The sequence below is a fragment of the Miniopterus natalensis genome, chromosome 18 (genome assembly GCF_054644295.1).
Source record: "Miniopterus natalensis isolate mMinNat1 chromosome 18, mMinNat1.hap1, whole genome shotgun sequence".
NCBI classification, from domain to species: Eukaryota; Metazoa; Chordata; class Mammalia; order Chiroptera; family Miniopteridae; genus Miniopterus; species Miniopterus natalensis.
Genome location: NC_142098.1, coordinates 18,710,817 through 18,728,790, shown reverse-complemented (window position 1 = coordinate 18,728,790; position 17,974 = coordinate 18,710,817). Strand labels below are relative to the sequence as shown.

Sequence of the window (17,974 nt, the reverse complement as noted above, 5' to 3'; positions counted from 1 at the left end):
GAATGACTGTCCCCATCCCATCTCTTCCAGGGAACTGAAGTATGTGATTCAGAGGTTCGCTGAAGACCCAAGACAAGAGGTGAGGCCTCTCTTTCTCCTCTCGGGCTGCCTGGGAGGGCCTGAGCAGGACTCATGTGACCTCTCCGAGCCTTCTGTGGCTCTGTCAGGGCCTCCATATCAGCCACGGGCATTCAGAACAGTTTACAAAGGCTCCTTGCCTTGTTCATAAACATTGCCCCCTCCCAAGTCTGGCCTGGCCCATGATGTCAGTGTTTTACTGTAAACTCAGCTAACCAGAGGTGGTTTCCCACTGGCTGCAGTTTCTCCGTGGATCACAGGCCTTGCTTTGGGGCAGGCAGGCTTGAGGCCTCCCCACCAGCTCTGAGACAGCCTGGATTCTCTGGGGCCCTGCAGTTCTGAGAATTGGCAGGAAGAAATCTGAGCTGGGTTTTATTTGCTGGGCATGGTGGGTGAGGGCCTCCCTGAGGGGCCACTGTATCCCTCAGACAGTTGGGCCTTAGGGAGAGGGCAGCCCTCTGCCCAGAGCCCGTGTGTGTGAGCAGGATGCAGAGGGGGCTGGGAACCCACCACAGCCATTCTCCGTTGCATGAGTGTAACTTAATCACTTGCTCACCCTGTGTCAGGCACACACGCGCTCTCTCATTCAATCCTCATAACCCTTTGAGTGGGTTCTATTTATCCCATTTTACATCACAATTACCCTCCTTTTAGGGTTGAGAAATCTGAAGTTGAGTTACATCCCTAAGGTTGCACAACTGATACATGGCTGAGGCAGGATTCGAACCCAGGGAGTCTGGCTATAGAGCCTGTGCAATAACCAGCTCTGCAGCTTGCACACTGGGCCAGGAAGGGCTGTGGAGACAACAGGATGCTGGCCCTGCCCCGAGAAGTTCAGCCTCCTCTGCGCACATAGATTCCTGGATGAGGGGTGGGATGTCTCCTCTGTGCACCTGGATTCCTGGATGGGGAGGGGTGGAATGTCTCCTCTGTGCACCTGGATTCCTGGATAGGGGGGTGGAATGTCTCCTTCTCTGTGCACATGGATTCCTGGATGGGGGGGGGGGGGGTGGAATGTCTCCTTCTCTGTGCACATGGATTCCTGGATGGGGGGGGGTGCCTGGCTCTTGGGGGGGATAGGGGAAGCACCAACCAAGCAAACTGAGGATTAGGATGGGCAGAGGAGGGAGCAAGTTATTCTTAATGGAGCCAGAATATATTCTCTTCAGGCCGTGCTGTAAAGCCTAGTTCTAGAAGAATCTTCTAGAAGGATCTAGATGGGTCTAGTTCTAAAACATCATGATTCTAAATCCTGATTCCAAAAGCGATTCTCAGGCCTGGTGGGAAAAAGCAGAACCAGCAGGTAGGAAGCTTTTAACTGGCCAGGACCGGTGGCAGTCTCCATTGTTCTAGGATTCTCAGAATTCCCCTGGAAAGTGAGCCTTTATTTCAAACACAAACTTTGAAGTTCGAAGAATAAAAGTGGTACCAGCTGCTTCCCAGAGCAGGGAGGCAGAGCCAAGCGCTGGGAGGGAAATTTCCAAAGCACGGTAACATCCGGAGGCCCAGGGTCTGGGGAGAGCGGAGCCCCCATCCCAGCAGGCATGTCACCTCCCTCTCCTGTTGGCCTTTGATTTTCTCTCCTGTTTCTCTTCCTCCCTTCACTCTCCACTCCTGCTTTCTCTCTCCTAAATGAAGCCAGAGTTGTTTTCTTATAAATTCTTTGCTGTATTTGTCGAATAGGGTTTCATGCTCTTGAGTCCTTGCTTCTTTGAAGTCGATAAGTTAACATTTGATATTCTTCCAGTGCAGAGGGAGACATCAAAGCCCCACCACCTCTGTTCTCTATTTGCTTGTGTGTGGGCTGCGATCAATTGAGTATCTGTGAGGGACTCTGGGCAGCAAACTGTGCTTCACTCCTGAAGGAAACGATGGGCACTTCTTCAGAGGACTGGGAGGAGGAGAGGAATTAAAGGCCTTTGTTTCTCTCTGTGCAATTACAGTGGTGGCCAGTGGATGTGGAATTATTCCTCCCAAACACGCACCCACGCACACCCACAGGGAAGGAGGTTGACAGCTACTCAGAGAGCTGTGCTTTGGGCACTGAAATTGCCCCCCACCCTGAAAGAGACCCTTCTAGGGAGAGACACAGAGACTCAGAGGAGGTGCAGAATGAAGCTACTGAGAGGTGGCGGAGTCCAGCGGGAGAGAGGAGATGAGCAGGACAGATCCGTGAGGGACAGCACCCGCTGGGGTGACTTGGGAAAGTCGAGGAGGAAAGAGGGCAGACACTCAGAGGCAGACGGGCACGAACCCGGGAGCGAGGGTCAGTAATGGAAGCAGAAACCCAAAGAATGGGTGGGGCAGAGAGATAAGGCAGAGAGATGGGGAAGTCTGAGGAGTTAGAGATGCAGAGAGAAGGACAGAGACAGAGAAGAAAGAAAAAAAGAAATGCCCCTCACCCCCCTAAAAGACCCAGGAGAAAGGGAGGCTGAGTCTGAGCAGTTGCTTCCAGCCTCTCTCCCCTGATTTGGACACAGAACTATTCAGGGCAGCTAACCAAGCTGGCCTGGCCCTCTGTCCCCCGGGCTGATGCCACAGTTGGGATTTAGTAGAAGGCTGGGTCACTAGCCTGAACAGAGTTAAACAGGCTTCTTAACTGCAGGACTTGCCCGAGTCCTTCTGTCTGCATGTGCGGGTTACAGGTCAGCGTTAGGGCCCATCTGCGCAGCACTGACCCTGTACCTTTCCCCACACAGGTGCACTCCTGCCTGCTGAGCGTGAGGGCTGGCAAGGATGGCTGGTTTCAGCTCTACAGCCCCGGAGGGGTGGCCTGCGACGATGACGGGGAGCTCTTCGCCAGCATGGTATGTGGGGCGGGGCTCCTCAGCTGGAGCTTTGGGCCCTGGGGTCACCTCTCCTCCCAGTGCAGGAGAGCAGCCTCGAGCCACTGTGGCCAGCCTGGGAATTTCCAGGCCAACATAATGCTGGTGATGAAGAGGCAGTGATGACGACCACAGTGTCACTTTCTCATTTCCCACCTGAGCAGGCACCGAGCCAGGGGCTTGAATTCTGCTCTCAGTCTAACTCAGCAGTGTGAGAAGGTGACACTGTTACCCCATTTTACAGATGAAGAGGCTGAAGATTGAGGTTAGCTGCCCAAGCTCATGCAGTTAATCGTGGTTGCAATGCTAAGTCCAGGGCATTGAGCACTTAGCGTGCGCTAGGATTCTAGGAGGCACTGCAGAGCCACCAGCTCATCTCATCCTTGCAGTGAGAAGCCAAGGTCAGGATGATCATCCCATCTTGGAGACGAGGGGTGTGAGGTCACCAAACCATTAACTGCACCTGTGGTGACTTTGATACTTTCTTTGTGCACTGTGTCAAACACTACACGCGCACTGTCTCTTAATCTTCCCGGCAACTCTGTCCCTTAATTACATCCATGTTGAAATAGGCCCAGAGAGGAGCAAAGCTTGCCTGAGATCACACAGGTCTTCCAACTTTTAGTCCCTCCCTTGACCCAGGCCCAAGTTGTCCACAGCTGGCCCCTCTTTCCAGTGGCAGAGTGTACATCTCCTGAAAGGAGCAGACTCCCATCTCCCAGGCCAGATGCTCCTTCAGGACCACAGGTATCCCACCTGTTGACAAAACCAACTCAGTTCTGAGATCACCTGTTCCCAAGCCTGAGGAAGCAGGAGTATTGGTCAGACCTTGTTCAGGTCGCAGCTTTGCTACGCCTTAGCTTGATGACCTTGGGCTGCTACCCTACCTCTTTGGGCTTCAGCTTCCTCACCTATAAAATGGAATGTAATGTTGGCTTCTTGGGGTTACCATGGGGATTACATGGGACAAGAGTGCAGGGCCCAGTGCGCAGCAGTGCTCGGAAGTGACGGCTGTGGTTGTTCCCAGCTCTGCTGGGTGGCCATTCAGCAGTTGAGTGGCTCATGAAACCCTCCACAGTGAGCTCAGCACCATTGTTCCTGCAGTGACGACACATCCAGGTGCTGCCCCAAGACATTTCTTGAAAGGGGCCTATTTTTAGGTCCTTTTTCTTACACACTCGCTCTCCACTCCTCACCTGCTGCCTGACAGTCACTTTTGAGTACCCTGTGCATCCTGGAAGCCTGGCCCTGTCTGTCTGCACCTCTCTCACCTCTCCCTGCAGTTCCTCTGATGTCACAGCTTCACCATGGCAACACCCAGTGGTCCCCCAGCCCTGTGTGAGAGAGACTCCAGGGAGCTGGCAGCTTCCTGGCCTGAGAGATTGCATTTGTGTGCCAGAGCTGTTAATGATGGAGCGGAAAAAATATACATGGGAAGGAAGGAAGCAGGCAGGCCCTGGGATGGCAACACGTCATTTCCATGGAGACACACAGGAGGAAGAGGTCCCCTTGGTTAGGCCACTCTTTGCAACCATGGGTGGGCGTTTGCTGTTGTGTGAAGTTGGGGTCCCCAGCCCTGTTGGTTGGGTCCCCTGCCCTTGGGGATACCAGAAAGAAGCAGTTTCCTTAATGGCTGCCCTGCATCTAACCCAGGATGGAGCAGAATTTGCCTGTTGGATTTCTGGGGCAGGTGATTACTCAGAGTACCTTCAGAGCTTACAGAGGGCTTGGGAAGGGGAGGCTGGTCCCATACCATTCCTGTCCTGTGAGGCTGGGCCGTGCACCCCGAACGAAGGCTGCCAGAAGTTTCTGGCAGTTTTAACAATGCTGAGAACCCAGAGGGCCGAATGTCAGCAGAGTGTACATAATAGAAAATTTACCATCTTAATCATGTTCAAGGGCACAGTTCAGTGGCACTAAGTACATTCACATTGTTCTGAAGTTGTCACCACCACCATCCATCTCCAGAACTTTCTTCCCAAACTGAAACTGCCCCCACTGAGCACTCCTGCCCCACCCAGTCCTGGCTCCAGCCATTCTGCTTTTTGTCTGAATCTGACTGCTTTCAGTCCCTCACATGAGAGGAGTCCTCGGATTTGTCCTTGTGTGACTGGCTCACATAGCACACTGCCCTGGAGGTTCATCCACGCCGGAGCATGTATCAGGGAGGGGTCTCTTGAATCCCCTGGGCGGCTGGTGATCGTGTTGGATCTCTCTGTCCAGGCAGGGTGTGGCCTGATCAGTGTCTTCTAGTTTTGCAAACCGTCCACACATGGGAAGCAGGCTCCACAGACCACAGTCCCACGGTGGCACTACCCTTCACCTGGGCCATCTCTCCTCGCAGGTGCACATCCTCATGGGCTCCTGTTACAAGACCAAAAAATTCCTGCTCTCCCTGGCGGAAAACAAGCTGGGACCCTGCATGCTTCTGGCGCTGAGGGGCAACCAGACCATGGTGGAGGTAAGGAGCCGTCCTCCGTCCCTGGCAAAATTGCTGGCTCACCTGGTCCCTGGTCCTTGTTGATTGAACACTAAGCCCAGAACTATTACAGGAGCTGGGGACACAGCAGCAGGTGAGGCGGGTGCAGTCACAGCCCTTCTGGGCTTAGCGGCAGGAGACTTTTCATCAAGAAGTTTTTTTATTTCACTTGTGATATGCGTTATCCAAAAGCTCGGAGGAGGTTTCTGCACCATTTGCCTGTTGCTACGTAACACATCAACCCATATGGGGGCTTTGAACAGTAATTATCATTTCTCTGGCTCATGGAGTTGGGGGCTCAGCTGACCAATGCTCACTCTGGGTCTGGGTCTCTTGTGGGGTCACAATCAGATGGGTGATGGGCTGGGTCACCTACAAGTCTTTTTTTTCCGTTTTATTGATTTCAGAATGAGGAAGGGAGAGAGAGAAACATCAATGATGAGAGTCATTGATCGGCTGCCTCCTGCACACCCCCTACTAGGGATCAAGCCCATAACCCTGGCATGTGCCCCAACTGGGAATCGAACCATGACCGCCTAGTTCAGAGGTGAATGCTCAACCACTGAGCAACGCTGGCCCGGCACCTCCAAGGCTTCTTTGCCTGAGAGAACTCAACCAGCTAGGCTCCCAGGCCTCTCTCCATGCAGCAGCCTGGGGTAATAGCTCTCCCACTCACCAAGGAGCACACACCTACCCCAGCCCCTCATGTCACCTCTCCCTGCTCCTGTGTCTCCCCCCAAAGTCCCCAGAGCCACTGTGTGGAGAGAAGCAGCCAGAGCCATATCACTTCTGTGTGCATTTGCTGAAAGCCTGCTTGCTGTGCTCTCAGCTGGGTGTACACCAGCATTCCCTTTTACAGATGGGAAGCTGGAGGAAGGCGATTTGCACAGTGTTACACAGCCAGAAATGCAGAGGTGGGAGAGTAGGGCTGCGGATTTCCAAGATAAGACCCTTAGGGTGCAAGAGGTGTACTGAACTTATCTATAGACCCCCTTTCCAGGGCTTGTGGAGCTGTTTGTGCCCTCCCCGAGTTGTGGGTCTGTGGTAACGTGCTTCCCGTGCTCTCGGCAGATCCTGTGCTTGATGTTGGAGTACAACATCATCGACAACAACGACACCCAGTTGCAGATCATCTCAACCCTGGAGAGCACCGGCGTGGGGAAGCGCATGTACGAGCAGCTGTGCGACCGGCAGCGGGAGCTGAAGGAGCTGGTGAGTCCACAGCCACCAGCCAGAGAGACCAGCTGGGGGGCAGTGGGGCAGAGCCCAGGAACCACTGCACCTGTGGGGATCTACTTCTCACTGAATCCCCCTCTAGACCCAAAGAGATCATGATTAGCACCCACCACTTTGAGGATCATCAAAGAGAGGTACAGAGAGGTCAAGTCAGTGGCCCAAAGTCAGACAGCTTATTCAGGCCCTGGCCAGAACTGCTTCCTCTCTCATCCCCAGAGCCATGCATGGGGTTCTGTCTGTGCCCACCATCCCTCCCACAAATCCCCTCGTCACATTTTAGGGCATGGGGCTTTGACTTTCAAATGCCAGCACATCTCTTGGCCAAACAGCTTTCTCTGTCCACATGCATGCCCCTTGGTCTGCTGGAGCAACCCTCAACCAGTGAGCAATGGGAGAGGGTATGCAAACACTCCAGCTCCCTCCCCGCTCAGGAGGAGGAGCTCTGAGATGTGACTCCACCACTTCCCAGAGGTCCCTGTGGCAGCTGGATCGGTAACAACTCCTTCCCTTAGGGGCCTTTACGGTCTTACTTCCCTGCTCCCTGATTCTTGGGATCACCTCTTGGATAAACTACCTGTGTTCAAACCTTATCTCGGGGCCTGCCCCTGAGATCAAGATCACCGTGTTACCTTCTACAACCAAGAAATAAAAATGGCACCGTGAATGGTGTTGATGGAGACCAGGATGCAGGGAGGAACCTCAGAAAAGAATGGGTCATAATCAGCTTGGTTTCTGTTGCAGCAAAGGAAAGGCGGGCCCACCAGGCTAACACTGCCCTCCAAGTCCACAGTGAGTTGGTTTTGTTCTCTCTGCGGGGCTGGGGGGAAGGTAGGCTGGTCCTCCCTGCTGCAAGTGACAGATTGTGTCTTTTGGAGGTGATGTGGGGAGGTGAACCAGGATTCTGTAGTGCTTGAACAGCCAGCTTTTTTAGGAGGAAACCAGGTTACAGGAAACCAAACATTATGAAAAAGGTTATTGCTTATTAATACTAATATGTTACCAGTTATTATCAATGATGGTAATGGCTAACATACATTGAGCATTTATGTACCAGATATGGTGCTTTTAAGTTCTTTTATCCTCACAACAACCCACGCAGGTTGGTACCTCTTACCACCCCCATTTTACAAGGGATCTTAGTTTCTTATATTCTGGTGCCCCACCATCCTTGGCACATGGCTTCTACCTCATGGTCCAAAAAGAGCTGCTCAAGCCCCAGCCATCTTGTGCACATACCAGCCAGCAGGACGAAGGAAGGGGCAACGATGAACATGACTCTCCCTTTTAAGGACCTTCACAAAAGATAGACATGACACATTTAGCACATGGCCCCAGCCAGTTGAAAAATTAGCCTTAATTCAGGACAGCCAAGTGGCAGCTAAAACTCAAGAATTCTATCACTAAGATGGAAGAGAGAATGGATATTAGCCCCAACAACCTCACAGTCTAGGATGTAGGCATTTGAGGGGGGCCTTAGTGTTTACATGTGGGAAATGGGCATAGGCTGCTGCCTGGGAGAGCGCGGTGTGTCTTTGCACACGCACAGGCCTGCGGGAAGGACGTGGCCGTGGAACACCCCAGTTGGTGACTCATGCGTGAGTCACAGCGCTGAAGGCTCTTTCCTCCGTCTGGCAACTGACACCCACAGGGACGGACGGCCCCTCCCTCCCTGACACTCCCCTTGGCCCAGCCCATCGAGCCACGCCATCACCTCAGCTCCTGGGGATTTGCTGCCCCCAGAAACAGCTCTCTGTGGGGCAAGGGAAAGGAGATGGGCAGAGGGGGGTGGGATGGCTCAGGGTCTTGGGGAGTTCCCGGCAGCTCCTAAGACCCTGCCCGCCCGTCTGTTTGCAGGACGCAGACTTGGCTCGCTTGCTGAGCTCTGGCTCCTTCGGAAACCTGGAGAACCTCAGTTTGGCCTTCACCAATGTAACCAGTGCCTGCGCTGAGCACCTCATCAAACTGCCTTCTCTCAAGCAGCTGAACCTGTGGTCCACTCAGGTACACACTACCCAGCCTGCACCCTGCTCCCCATGTTCTCTTCTGTGCACTTTGCCTCCTGCCCCTACACCATCCTCCATGCCCTTGCACCCTCCTTCATGCCCACCCTGTACCTTCCTCCATGGCTGACCTTTCTGCCCAGAGCCCAGTCACTTGATTACCATACCCCCTACCTGCCTTAGTGGCCACTTCCCAGAGGCCAGAGGAGGTGTAGGACCTTCTGAAGCCCAATGGCCCATTTCACAGTTGGAATTGCTGAGGCCCAGAGCATGGACGTGCCAGAAAGAGCTGAGAGGCAGGGTCTCCCGCCCCTGTGGGTGGCTGTGGGCCTCTTCCTTGTCCTAATGACTACAGCAAAACGATGCTTGCTGCCATTGCTCGGTATCAATTGAGGTGTTAAGCACTTAGCGTGAATCAGCACAGCTGACTTCCACTCCATACTTGTGACATGGCAGCCCCGCCATCACATTGTACAGAATGAAAATCAGCATTCCCATCAATTTTCCTTCTGGACCCAACACTCCACTCCTTACCCCATTGCCCTTGACAGATGGCCAAACCAACTTGCAGGGAGGGCCCTTGCCAGGGTCATGTCCCACCAGCAGAAGCTGAATTAGAACCCAGGTCAGGAGAGGCATTTCGGTCTTTGAAGAGAAGTGAGGACAGCCCAGACCCCAAGGCTGAGAGGGCTGTGGGCCTCAGAGCTGGGCTCTGTACCCATTCCCTCCCTCCACAGCTCCCCCAACCTCAGGGTCATTTCCTGGGGTGCCTTGGGGGGCCAGAGTTGGTCTCCAGATCTGAGAGGTTCTGTGCCCCACAGTTTGGAGACGCCGGCCTGCGCCTCCTGTCGGAACACCTCACCATGCTCCAGGTGCTGAACCTGTGCGAGACGCCTGTCACCGATGCTGGCCTGTTGGCTCTCAGCTGTGAGTACTGAGGGGCTGCCAGGGTGAGCAAGGGCCTCCTTCCATTCTCTCATTCATTCATTCATTTTTTCATTTAATTTGCATCATGCACAGTACTATGTCACAAGTGTACATTGAACACCTACTGTGTGCCAGGCAGCATTCTAGGTGCTAGGAACACAACAGGGGGAAATATCCCTGCCCTTGTGAGCTTAAATTTTAGAGGAAAAAGTATAAATGAGTAAGGCCCTGCCCCTACCCTCCTGACGCTGTCATAGCCCTAAGGGACCAAGTTCAAGGAGAGTGCTCCCCAATCCACCTGAGCCATCACCTGGGAGCCAGTCAGAAAGGCAGATTCTCAGGCCCTGCCCCAGACCTGCTGACTCAGAGAAACTGCGTTTTTAAAATTACCTGGGTGAGCCCTAGCACACTGATTTTGAGAAGCACTGGCCTAAGAGAAAGAGCCACACAGTACTCACTCAAGGAACCTTGAAATGACAATTTCAGAACCCAGCTCTAATCTACTGAAAGGAAATCCTGGGTGATGCTGAGCCTGGGAAACTGCATTTCCCATTTCAGACCCATTGGTTTAGATGGAAGGCCCCATGCCTCAGCTGGGAGAAATAAAGGAAGGCTTCCCCAGGAGGTTTGGATCTGGGTGTGAAAGACAGATACGTAGGAGTTGACTACGAGAGAAGCATGCTGGACAGCAGCCGTGACTTCTACAAGGTTGTTGGCAAATTTGGAGTGGCTTAGGAGGGGATGGGGCAGGTGACAGGGTAAATGAAAGCCAGAGAGGATGAGGTTTGGAGCCACTTCTCTGCAAATGGCATTATTGTTGGAGTCACTCAGTGCTGGTGGGGACCCTGGATAACAATACAGATTCCTGGCCCCTGTTCCGGCCCCTTGCTTCGAAATTCTGAGAGTAGGGTAGGACAGTCACACCCTTAACAGGCTCCCTGGACAACTCATGATGCAAACCGAAGTTTGAGGCCTGCTCTTGAGAACCAAGGGCTTGAGTCAGCTTCTAAAGTTCCCTTGGGGGAAAAGCCAGGCCTGTTCCCTCAGGGCTTGTCTGGGGTGAGGCAACTCAAGCTCTGGGACATCTGGTCCAGGCAGTTGAGGGACAAGACAGAGAGACCAGAAGGGATATAGGCTCAGAGATGAGGGAGAGAACATGGACTCAATTTAGACCAGCATATGCCTGAAATAGGCTTTCTGCGCCGAGTGACCCCCTAGCTGCACCCCCTCCCCCATCTCCTAAGCTGGGACTTTGGCATCTGCAATCAGTCCCCCAGCTTGACTGTCTCGTTATCTGCAGTGGCCCCTTGTGGGGTCTCACTGACCTAATGACTGTCTGTCTGTCTGTTCTTGCACAGCCATGAAGAGTCTCTGCAGTTTAAACATGAACAGCACCAAGCTCTCGGCTGATACCTATGAGGATCTGAAGGTAATTCCTTCACCCTGCCAGCATCTGGATAGTGGTGCTTTGCACTCGCTGAGGAAAGGGTATTACACCAGCACATAAGCCAATGAAGAAAAGAATGGCCGGTTGAAAGAAGTGATAAAGAGCAAGCCAGCAGGGAATTGATGGGTTGGAAACGGGGAGGTCTCTTTGGCATGAGTTGGTGGGGACAGTCCCTGAGCTGAGACCCCAGAGATAAGGAGCCAGAGATGCAGGGGGCAAGAGAAAGTGCTAGTGCAAAGGCCCTAAGGCAGAAAGGATCATGATTTGACTTTGTCACAACGTGACTAGAAAGTGAGGAAGAGAACAGGCTGGGGCAGACTTAAACAACGTAGGTCATGGGAGGGCTCTGGATTCCATCCAGGTTCAGTAGACAGCTCTGGAGGATCTATGCAGGGGAGTGAGCTGTTTAAAGCTTGTTCTGGCTGCTACGTGGAGAATAGATTTTTTTTGAGGGGGAGTATGAGCGAGAGTAGAAGCAGGGAGAGCGTTTACGGGCTGGCGCAGTCACACAGTAAGAGCCTGGACTGGCAGCCAGGCAGGAGAGGTGAAATTAGGGAAAGAAAGAACCTGAGTGGGGATTTTGCTTGTAAAAACATGTCTTTGGAATGGGAGATTGGGGGGCTACTACTTCGGCAGCCTCCTGCCACCCCGTCACCATTGGCTCAGTACCAGCTGTCCCCGAAGGAGCAGGCAGGGCCACCAAGAGAGCCAGGGCGCTGGGAAGGAAGGGCTGGCCCAGGAGGCGCAGATGGGCAGGAGCACACCGCACCTGTGCACCCTGGAAGCTGCTGGGAAGGGATCCTCCAGCAGCTCTTGGCTGAGGCCCACCTTCAGCAGGGCCTCCCTGTCATCCCCCACCTCCAGCTCAGCCAGACCTGCAGCCCAGGCTTGATCACTGGCCAAGGCTCCAGACGCCTTTAGAGCACCTACTATGTGCTAGACCCGTGCTGGGGACAGGGAGGCTGAGGTGCGACTGGCTAGTCTCCCGTCAGGAGGAAACCCAGCTCTCAGAGGCATGACGGGGCTTTGGGGGCCAGCAGGGGGGGCAGCCAGCTCCAATCACTAGGGCAGAAGAGCCTGCACAAAAGGGAGTCTTGAGAAATGAGTTTGCCAGACAGACCAGTGAGCCTGGGACTGGACTCAGATTAGCTCCACAGATGAGGAAACAGGCTCCAGGACATTTGGGAGGGGGGTTGTCCAAGGTCATGCGGCCAGCAGTGACCACAGCCCCTCTGAGGATGCTTTGGGGCCAGGGACACCCCACCTTCTCTGTTCTCTCTGAAGTCACCGAGCTCTGACGTCCAGGCAGCGGCAAGGTGGGGAGGGCACGGCCAGGTTCCGGAAGGGACCGGCTCCTTCTTCTCCCCCACAGGCCAAGCTTCCCAACCTGAAGGAGGTGGATGTCCGCTACACAGAGGCCTGGTGAAGCTCTGCTCAGCAGGAAGGAGTTTGCGACCGCAACACAACTCTTGACTAATAGCCGTAGAGCGGCCAGTCCTGGGGTCCCACCCCAGCGTCCTGGCTGTGAGATAGATGGGGGAGTCTTTCTGGGGGCAGAGGGCGCCGGGGGAGGGGGTGGGGAGGGGGGTCATAAGCACGCCCAGCCCCCGCCTAATTCTCTTAGCTTCGTAATTGGAACCTTGACCTGATCTAAAATGGACTTTGTAGCAACCAGAGGAGCATCAGCGGGTCGGGGAGGGCGTGGGTGGGGGGCTTGGGGAGGGGGGGTCCTTTGTGGATTTTCTTTGCCTTTGTGTTTAATGCCGTGTGGGAAAAGTCAACTCCGATGCCACCATCACGCAGCCCTGATGGGCCTCCAGGGCCGAGAAGGATGCTTCTTCCTCAGAGGCTCCTGCTGGAACTCACCTGCCACTGGGACCAGGCCCAGCCCCATCATCGCACCCGTCCTTTGTCCTCGCCATTGCTATGCAAAGTGATTCTCGTTGTACATAAGATTTAAATAACGCGCCTATTTAAGAAACGTTGACAAATTGCAGGTCTGGGACCTGCCTCTTATTTATGAAGTCTCTGACCCGCCCGCCCACCTGCCCGCCCGCCCTGGCGTGCAGTACTGTGTAAACCAGTTGGCTGTCGGGGTAGTGGTAGTGTTATTGTTATTTTTTTAAAGGAAACAGACAAAAAAAAGAACCTCCTTGGACAATTAATTGCTTTGTAGTAATGGATTCTGTATGCTAATGCTCTCTCCCCCATCTGTCTGTCTGTCTGCCCACCTACCCCTGTGCGTTTCCCAGATGTCTCCAACTTCCTCATGGGGTGTGGGGGTCAGGCTGCGGGAGGAAAAGTGGGGTCCCCACATTGTAGTCTTGCTCCTCCGAGGCGCCAGCTTTCTCTCTGCCCCTTTTACACATTTGGAGGGGGGTGCTAACCCGTTGTCCCCCCCATCCCCGGAGAAGAGCTGCCCCCCCTTTCCCTGGAGAGCTCACATCTCCGGTGGCCTCTGCTGTCCCTGTCCCTGACTGAGACTCTGCAACCTGTGGCCTCCCCCCTCCCGTGCTCCCGTGGTCTCCTCGTGCATGCCGCCTCCCTGCATGGTCTCTTGGGAGAAGAGAGAGACGTCGCCTCCACCAGCCTGACTGCCCAGCCTGCCCCGATGAATGTGACCACTGCGCAGACACCCTCGCCCCCTCCTGCCCCAGGACCAGCCAACCTCCTTTCTTTTATAAACAGTCGGCTTTTTCTTAACAAGCCCTCACTGTACAGAACAGCCCCTTTACTGTTTACTTGGGGTCCCCTCTCCCCCAAGCCCCCTTTTCTGTTGTTTTAGCACAAATACGCCCCCTCCGGCACCCCCGGACCTAACCCCTCGTCAATGTAATTGTTTTATATATATTTAATCTTCTTCAATGGAAACCATGCTTTTGTCGTTTTATACTTTGCTAGGTAGACTTTATTACCCCCCGACTATGCCCTCATTTTTTTAAAAAAGGGAAAAAAAAAGAAATTGGGTTTCAGTCTTAATTCATTTACGTGCCCGTTTTATTTCGTGCGCGAGTTCCGTTTCGTGTTTGTTTCGCCGTCGTCCCTGTCGTTCGGTTGTGTTCTCCCCGCGTCCCACACTGTAGCGCTCTGGTGCGGGAAGAAGCAGACGCAGAACAGCTAAAGGAAAAAGGACCGAGACGTGCCGCCTTCCCTCCGCACCGTTGCTTTTCCTGATGGTCCTACTACTGTCACGTAGCTGTGTTCAGAGATGTGAAATACTTTCAGGCAAAAATAAACTGTAAGTGACTCATTGACACCTGGCCTTTCTGTGTGGCTTCCGGGGGTCTTGCAGGGGGGCGGGGAGGGGACAAGACCCGGGCCGAGAGTCGGGGCTTGCAGCAGAGCCCGCCCACCCCGTCCTGGGTGTCGGGGCTCCTCACCCTCAGCACTGCTGACGGGTGGGCCCCGGTCTTGCTCTGTGGGATGTTGAGCAGCACCCAGCATCCACCCACTAGATGCCAGTAGCGCCTGCCCCCAGTCGTAATAATCAGGATGTCCCCAGATGCTGCCCACTGTCCCCAGGGAGAGCCCCTGCGGTTGGTCTAGAGCGCTGGGCAGCAGGCCCTCGGGAAGTCCCAAGTCTCGGGTGGATGTGCCTCCTCTCCACCCGGGGGCTCTGGAACATGCAGGTTCTGATTCCTAAGGTCTGGGTGGGCCCGAGACTCCACATTTCCTAGGAGCTCCAGACAGGTTCGTGGGGCGCTCTCCAAGTTCAGAAGCCTAGAACCATCCATCCAGCTGTCCCTCTGCCCCCAGGTGTTCCCAAGAGGCAAACTTGATGTGTCCAGAAAGAGAATGGGGAGGTGCAGGTCGGGAGAGCCTGGGTCTCTTGGTCAGGGTCAGCAAGGGGACCAAGGCAAGCTGATAGCCAGGCATTATGGGAAGATCTCTCTGCTGCTGGCTGGCGAATGGATGGGGCTGGCGCTGGGCTAGGACCAGGTGCACAGATTCAAGAGAAGCTTAGGAGTGAAACTGCAGAACATGGTGATTGGGGTGAAAGGAGGGCCGGCAAGGAGTCAGAGTGACATTCAGTGTCGTGGCTTATTCACTGAGACAGGCTGTGAGCACCTAGAATGAGTATCTCTGCCGGCAGCAGCCTCAGTGGCAGGCAGGGCTGGTGTGTAAATGCCCTGGCTCCTCCTGGGGTGGGGAGCTCCAAGGCTGAATTCTCTGGCTCCTGGAGTCCCTCCTTGGGACTAATCTCCAGCTGCCCCCCAGGGCTCACTTGCTTATTAGACTTCCTGCCCCCCTTTTCCTGTGGTCCCATCTGTGTTTTCTGGGACCACTTCCCACCTAAGCTACCTATGCTGGAATTGCAGAGCCCGCTTCAGGAGAAGCCCAGATGAAGACAGTGACTAATCGTGCTAAGGGACAGAGGGACAGGTTGGAGGGGAGCCCTTTCATGACAGGCCAGGGAAACCCTCCCAAGGACACTGCAAAGTCACCGAGTATTCCTGCCCTGACCTCAGCCACAGAGGCACCTCCCAGCTTAGCTGAAAGGGCTCTGCATCCAGGGACCCGAGAACCAGCTTGCACCCATTTTCAGAGATGGGGATGGCGGCTGACTGGAGCTCTCATCCGTTCCCAGTGGGAGCAGAAATTGGCTCACGGCTTTGGAAAGCATATCCACTAAACTAAACACCTGCCCGCCCTGTGGCCCTGCATATCCACTCCAGGGTACACTCCCAAGAGAACTGAGCTCACATGTCCACCAAAGACAAACAGGAATGTTTTTAGAAGCGTTACTCATAGTAGTGAAAAAGTGGAAACAACCCAAGAGTCCGCTAACAAGAGAATGAATAAACAGACCGTGGGCTAGTCACGCAGTAGAGCAGCGCAAGCGTCTCCATCAACAGGAGCCTTAATCGGGACACAGTGACGTGGTCACAGGATGGACCCCTGCAGAAAAGAGAAAAGGAACCGGCCGGTATACACTGACGCGGATTAACTGGACAGACATTACGTTGTGGGAGAGGAGCCAGCCATAGATGAAGGTTTGCTGTATGATTCCATTTATATAAAGTTCATGAACAGGCACAAGTCATCTGTGATTACAGAGGTCACAGCAGTGGTATCCCTGCGAGGGGGAGTGTTAATGACTGGAAGGTAGTGTTATAGCTGGAAGTGGAATTCTAGGGGTGCCCCCGGAGAAAAGAATTCCCTAGGCCCCCTTGGGAGGATAAGGTTTCATAGAAAGCTTTATTGATGATGTATAATTAAGGGGGTTCCCCTCCAAGGTCCCATCTCCGTCCATCTCACCACGGAAGAACAACAGTCTTGTTTTCAGTAGGGCTAAAATTAAGGCCACTGCCCAGAATTTCTGTTCCATATTAAAGTCCAGTCCGGCCCAGCGCAGCATCTGGCTAGCTTGCTTGTGTTCCCAGCTGCAGTCCATTGTGTGTGGGTCCGCGTGGCTTAAGGCCACATGGCAGGCTAGCACACAGGCGAGTGCAGGTCACAGAGCAAGAGAGCGCAATAGTGAACAAGCGAGAGCAAGAAGAGAGGGGAACTCTGGGGATTTTAACCTTCCAAGATTTCACACGTTTGTGGTGGCTCCACCCTCCTAGCTAATGATCTTTCTCCCAGTCTACATTGACAGGCAAGCACCTCCCCTGTGTCACCCCGACTTCATTGCGCATGTGCCCATCTCCCCCTTTGTTGGATCCCTTCCCCCAGTGATCTACAGAACAGGCCGGTGTTTCCCTGGGGAGCACAAAGATGCCCAGATGACCATGCTTATAATGTCTGGCTTCCCTTTTGCTCTCTTCCTATTATTAATATTAATAAGCTAGCTAATTACAACAATAACATTAGGAGGGAACCTCCTGGGTGATGAAAGTGCTCTGCGCACACTCCAGAGCTGCACACTGAGGAGTTGTGGATATATATGGACACATCAGCTTTTGAACATGACATAAATGACCTGCATGCCCATCCATGAATGACCCTATAAATAAAAGCAGTATAAATAGACAGTGGACTGTCATCCATCCATAAAAAGGAATGAGGTATGGATACAGCTCCAACATGGATGAACCTTGAAAACCCTGTAGTAAGTGAAATAAGCCAGACACAAAAGACCATCTAGTATATGATGCCATTTATATAAAATGTCTAGAATAGGCAAAGCTGGAGAGAGAGAAAGCAGACTGGTGTTCACCGGAGGCCAGGGAGTCCCTGTTTAATGAAGATGGGGTTTTATTTTAGACGAATGAGAACTATTTGGAACTAGATAGAGGTGGTGATGGCACCACACTCTTGAGTGTTCGAAATGCCACTTTAAATCAGTCTCTCTTATGGTACTATTTTGCCTCGATTTTTTTTAAAGTGGCATCAAAAAAAAATTTTTAAACGAAAAGTTGGTTGCTGCTCCTGTCTATCTGGGCTTGGGAGGGTGTGGCGCCCATGTCGCCGTGACTTCTATCAGAGCCTTTTTTGTCCATCCTCATGAAGACTCCCCATGAATGTTTATCAAGTGTCCTTCCTCAAAGCACTGTGCTGCCACCTGCTGGAACATGGGCGTAAGCACTGTGTACGAGGTTGTGTAACAAATGCACACACTCCCTAGAATGTGGCACCCCCGTGCAGTACACAACCCGCACGGCTGTACGTGGTAGGATGGGTGACACACACTTTCCCGCGTGCTCCATCCAGATTTGGGTGGGCCGTGAAAAACCTGATGCCGGCCTTCTCTCCTGTTCTCATTCTCATGTGAATAAAGCTAGCCTGGGCTGGCCTGGCTCAGTTTGTCAGCGAGATGAAGTCCACCTGGTCCCTGACCTACTCACCAGGGTATTGAAACCTGCTCTTTGGAACCACCTCCAGAAATGAAACCTTCCCCGAAGCACTTCTGGTCATCTCACAGAAGCAGGAGGCTGAGGATGGTCTGGAAGCTTCTCTGCCCAGCTCCTGGAGACAGACCTCTTCTTGCCTGTTTGTTTGTCCTCTGAAGGTAACAGTAGGAACACAGCAAGCTGTTCTC

General features: G+C 53.5%; 1 protein-coding gene across 3 annotated transcripts in view; it reads left to right on the top strand.

Annotated features, from left to right (window-relative positions):
* CMIP (c-Maf inducing protein) overlaps positions 1 to 14,246 on the top strand; it is a 221,821-nt gene extending 207,575 nt beyond the window's left edge. For 2 of the 3 annotated variants that reach the window (XM_087827097.1, XM_016196950.2), the window contains 9 exons: positions 31 to 79; positions 2,778 to 2,885; positions 5,248 to 5,364; positions 6,454 to 6,594; positions 7,360 to 7,407; positions 8,473 to 8,619; positions 9,440 to 9,545; positions 10,904 to 10,974; positions 12,365 to 14,246. In XM_087827097.1, the coding sequence (XP_087683223.1) occupies positions 31 to 79; positions 2,778 to 2,885; positions 5,248 to 5,364; positions 6,454 to 6,594; positions 7,360 to 7,407; positions 8,473 to 8,619; positions 9,440 to 9,545; positions 10,904 to 10,974; positions 12,365 to 12,418 (841 nt within the window). In that variant the 3' untranslated portion in view covers positions 12,419 to 14,246. The remainder of the gene's footprint in view (positions 1 to 30; positions 80 to 2,777; positions 2,886 to 5,247; positions 5,365 to 6,453; positions 6,595 to 7,359; positions 7,408 to 8,472; positions 8,620 to 9,439; positions 9,546 to 10,903; positions 10,975 to 12,364) is intronic. The other variant, XM_087827098.1, reaches the window with a different exon arrangement.
* The last annotated feature ends 3,728 nt before the right edge of the window (positions 14,247 to 17,974 follow it).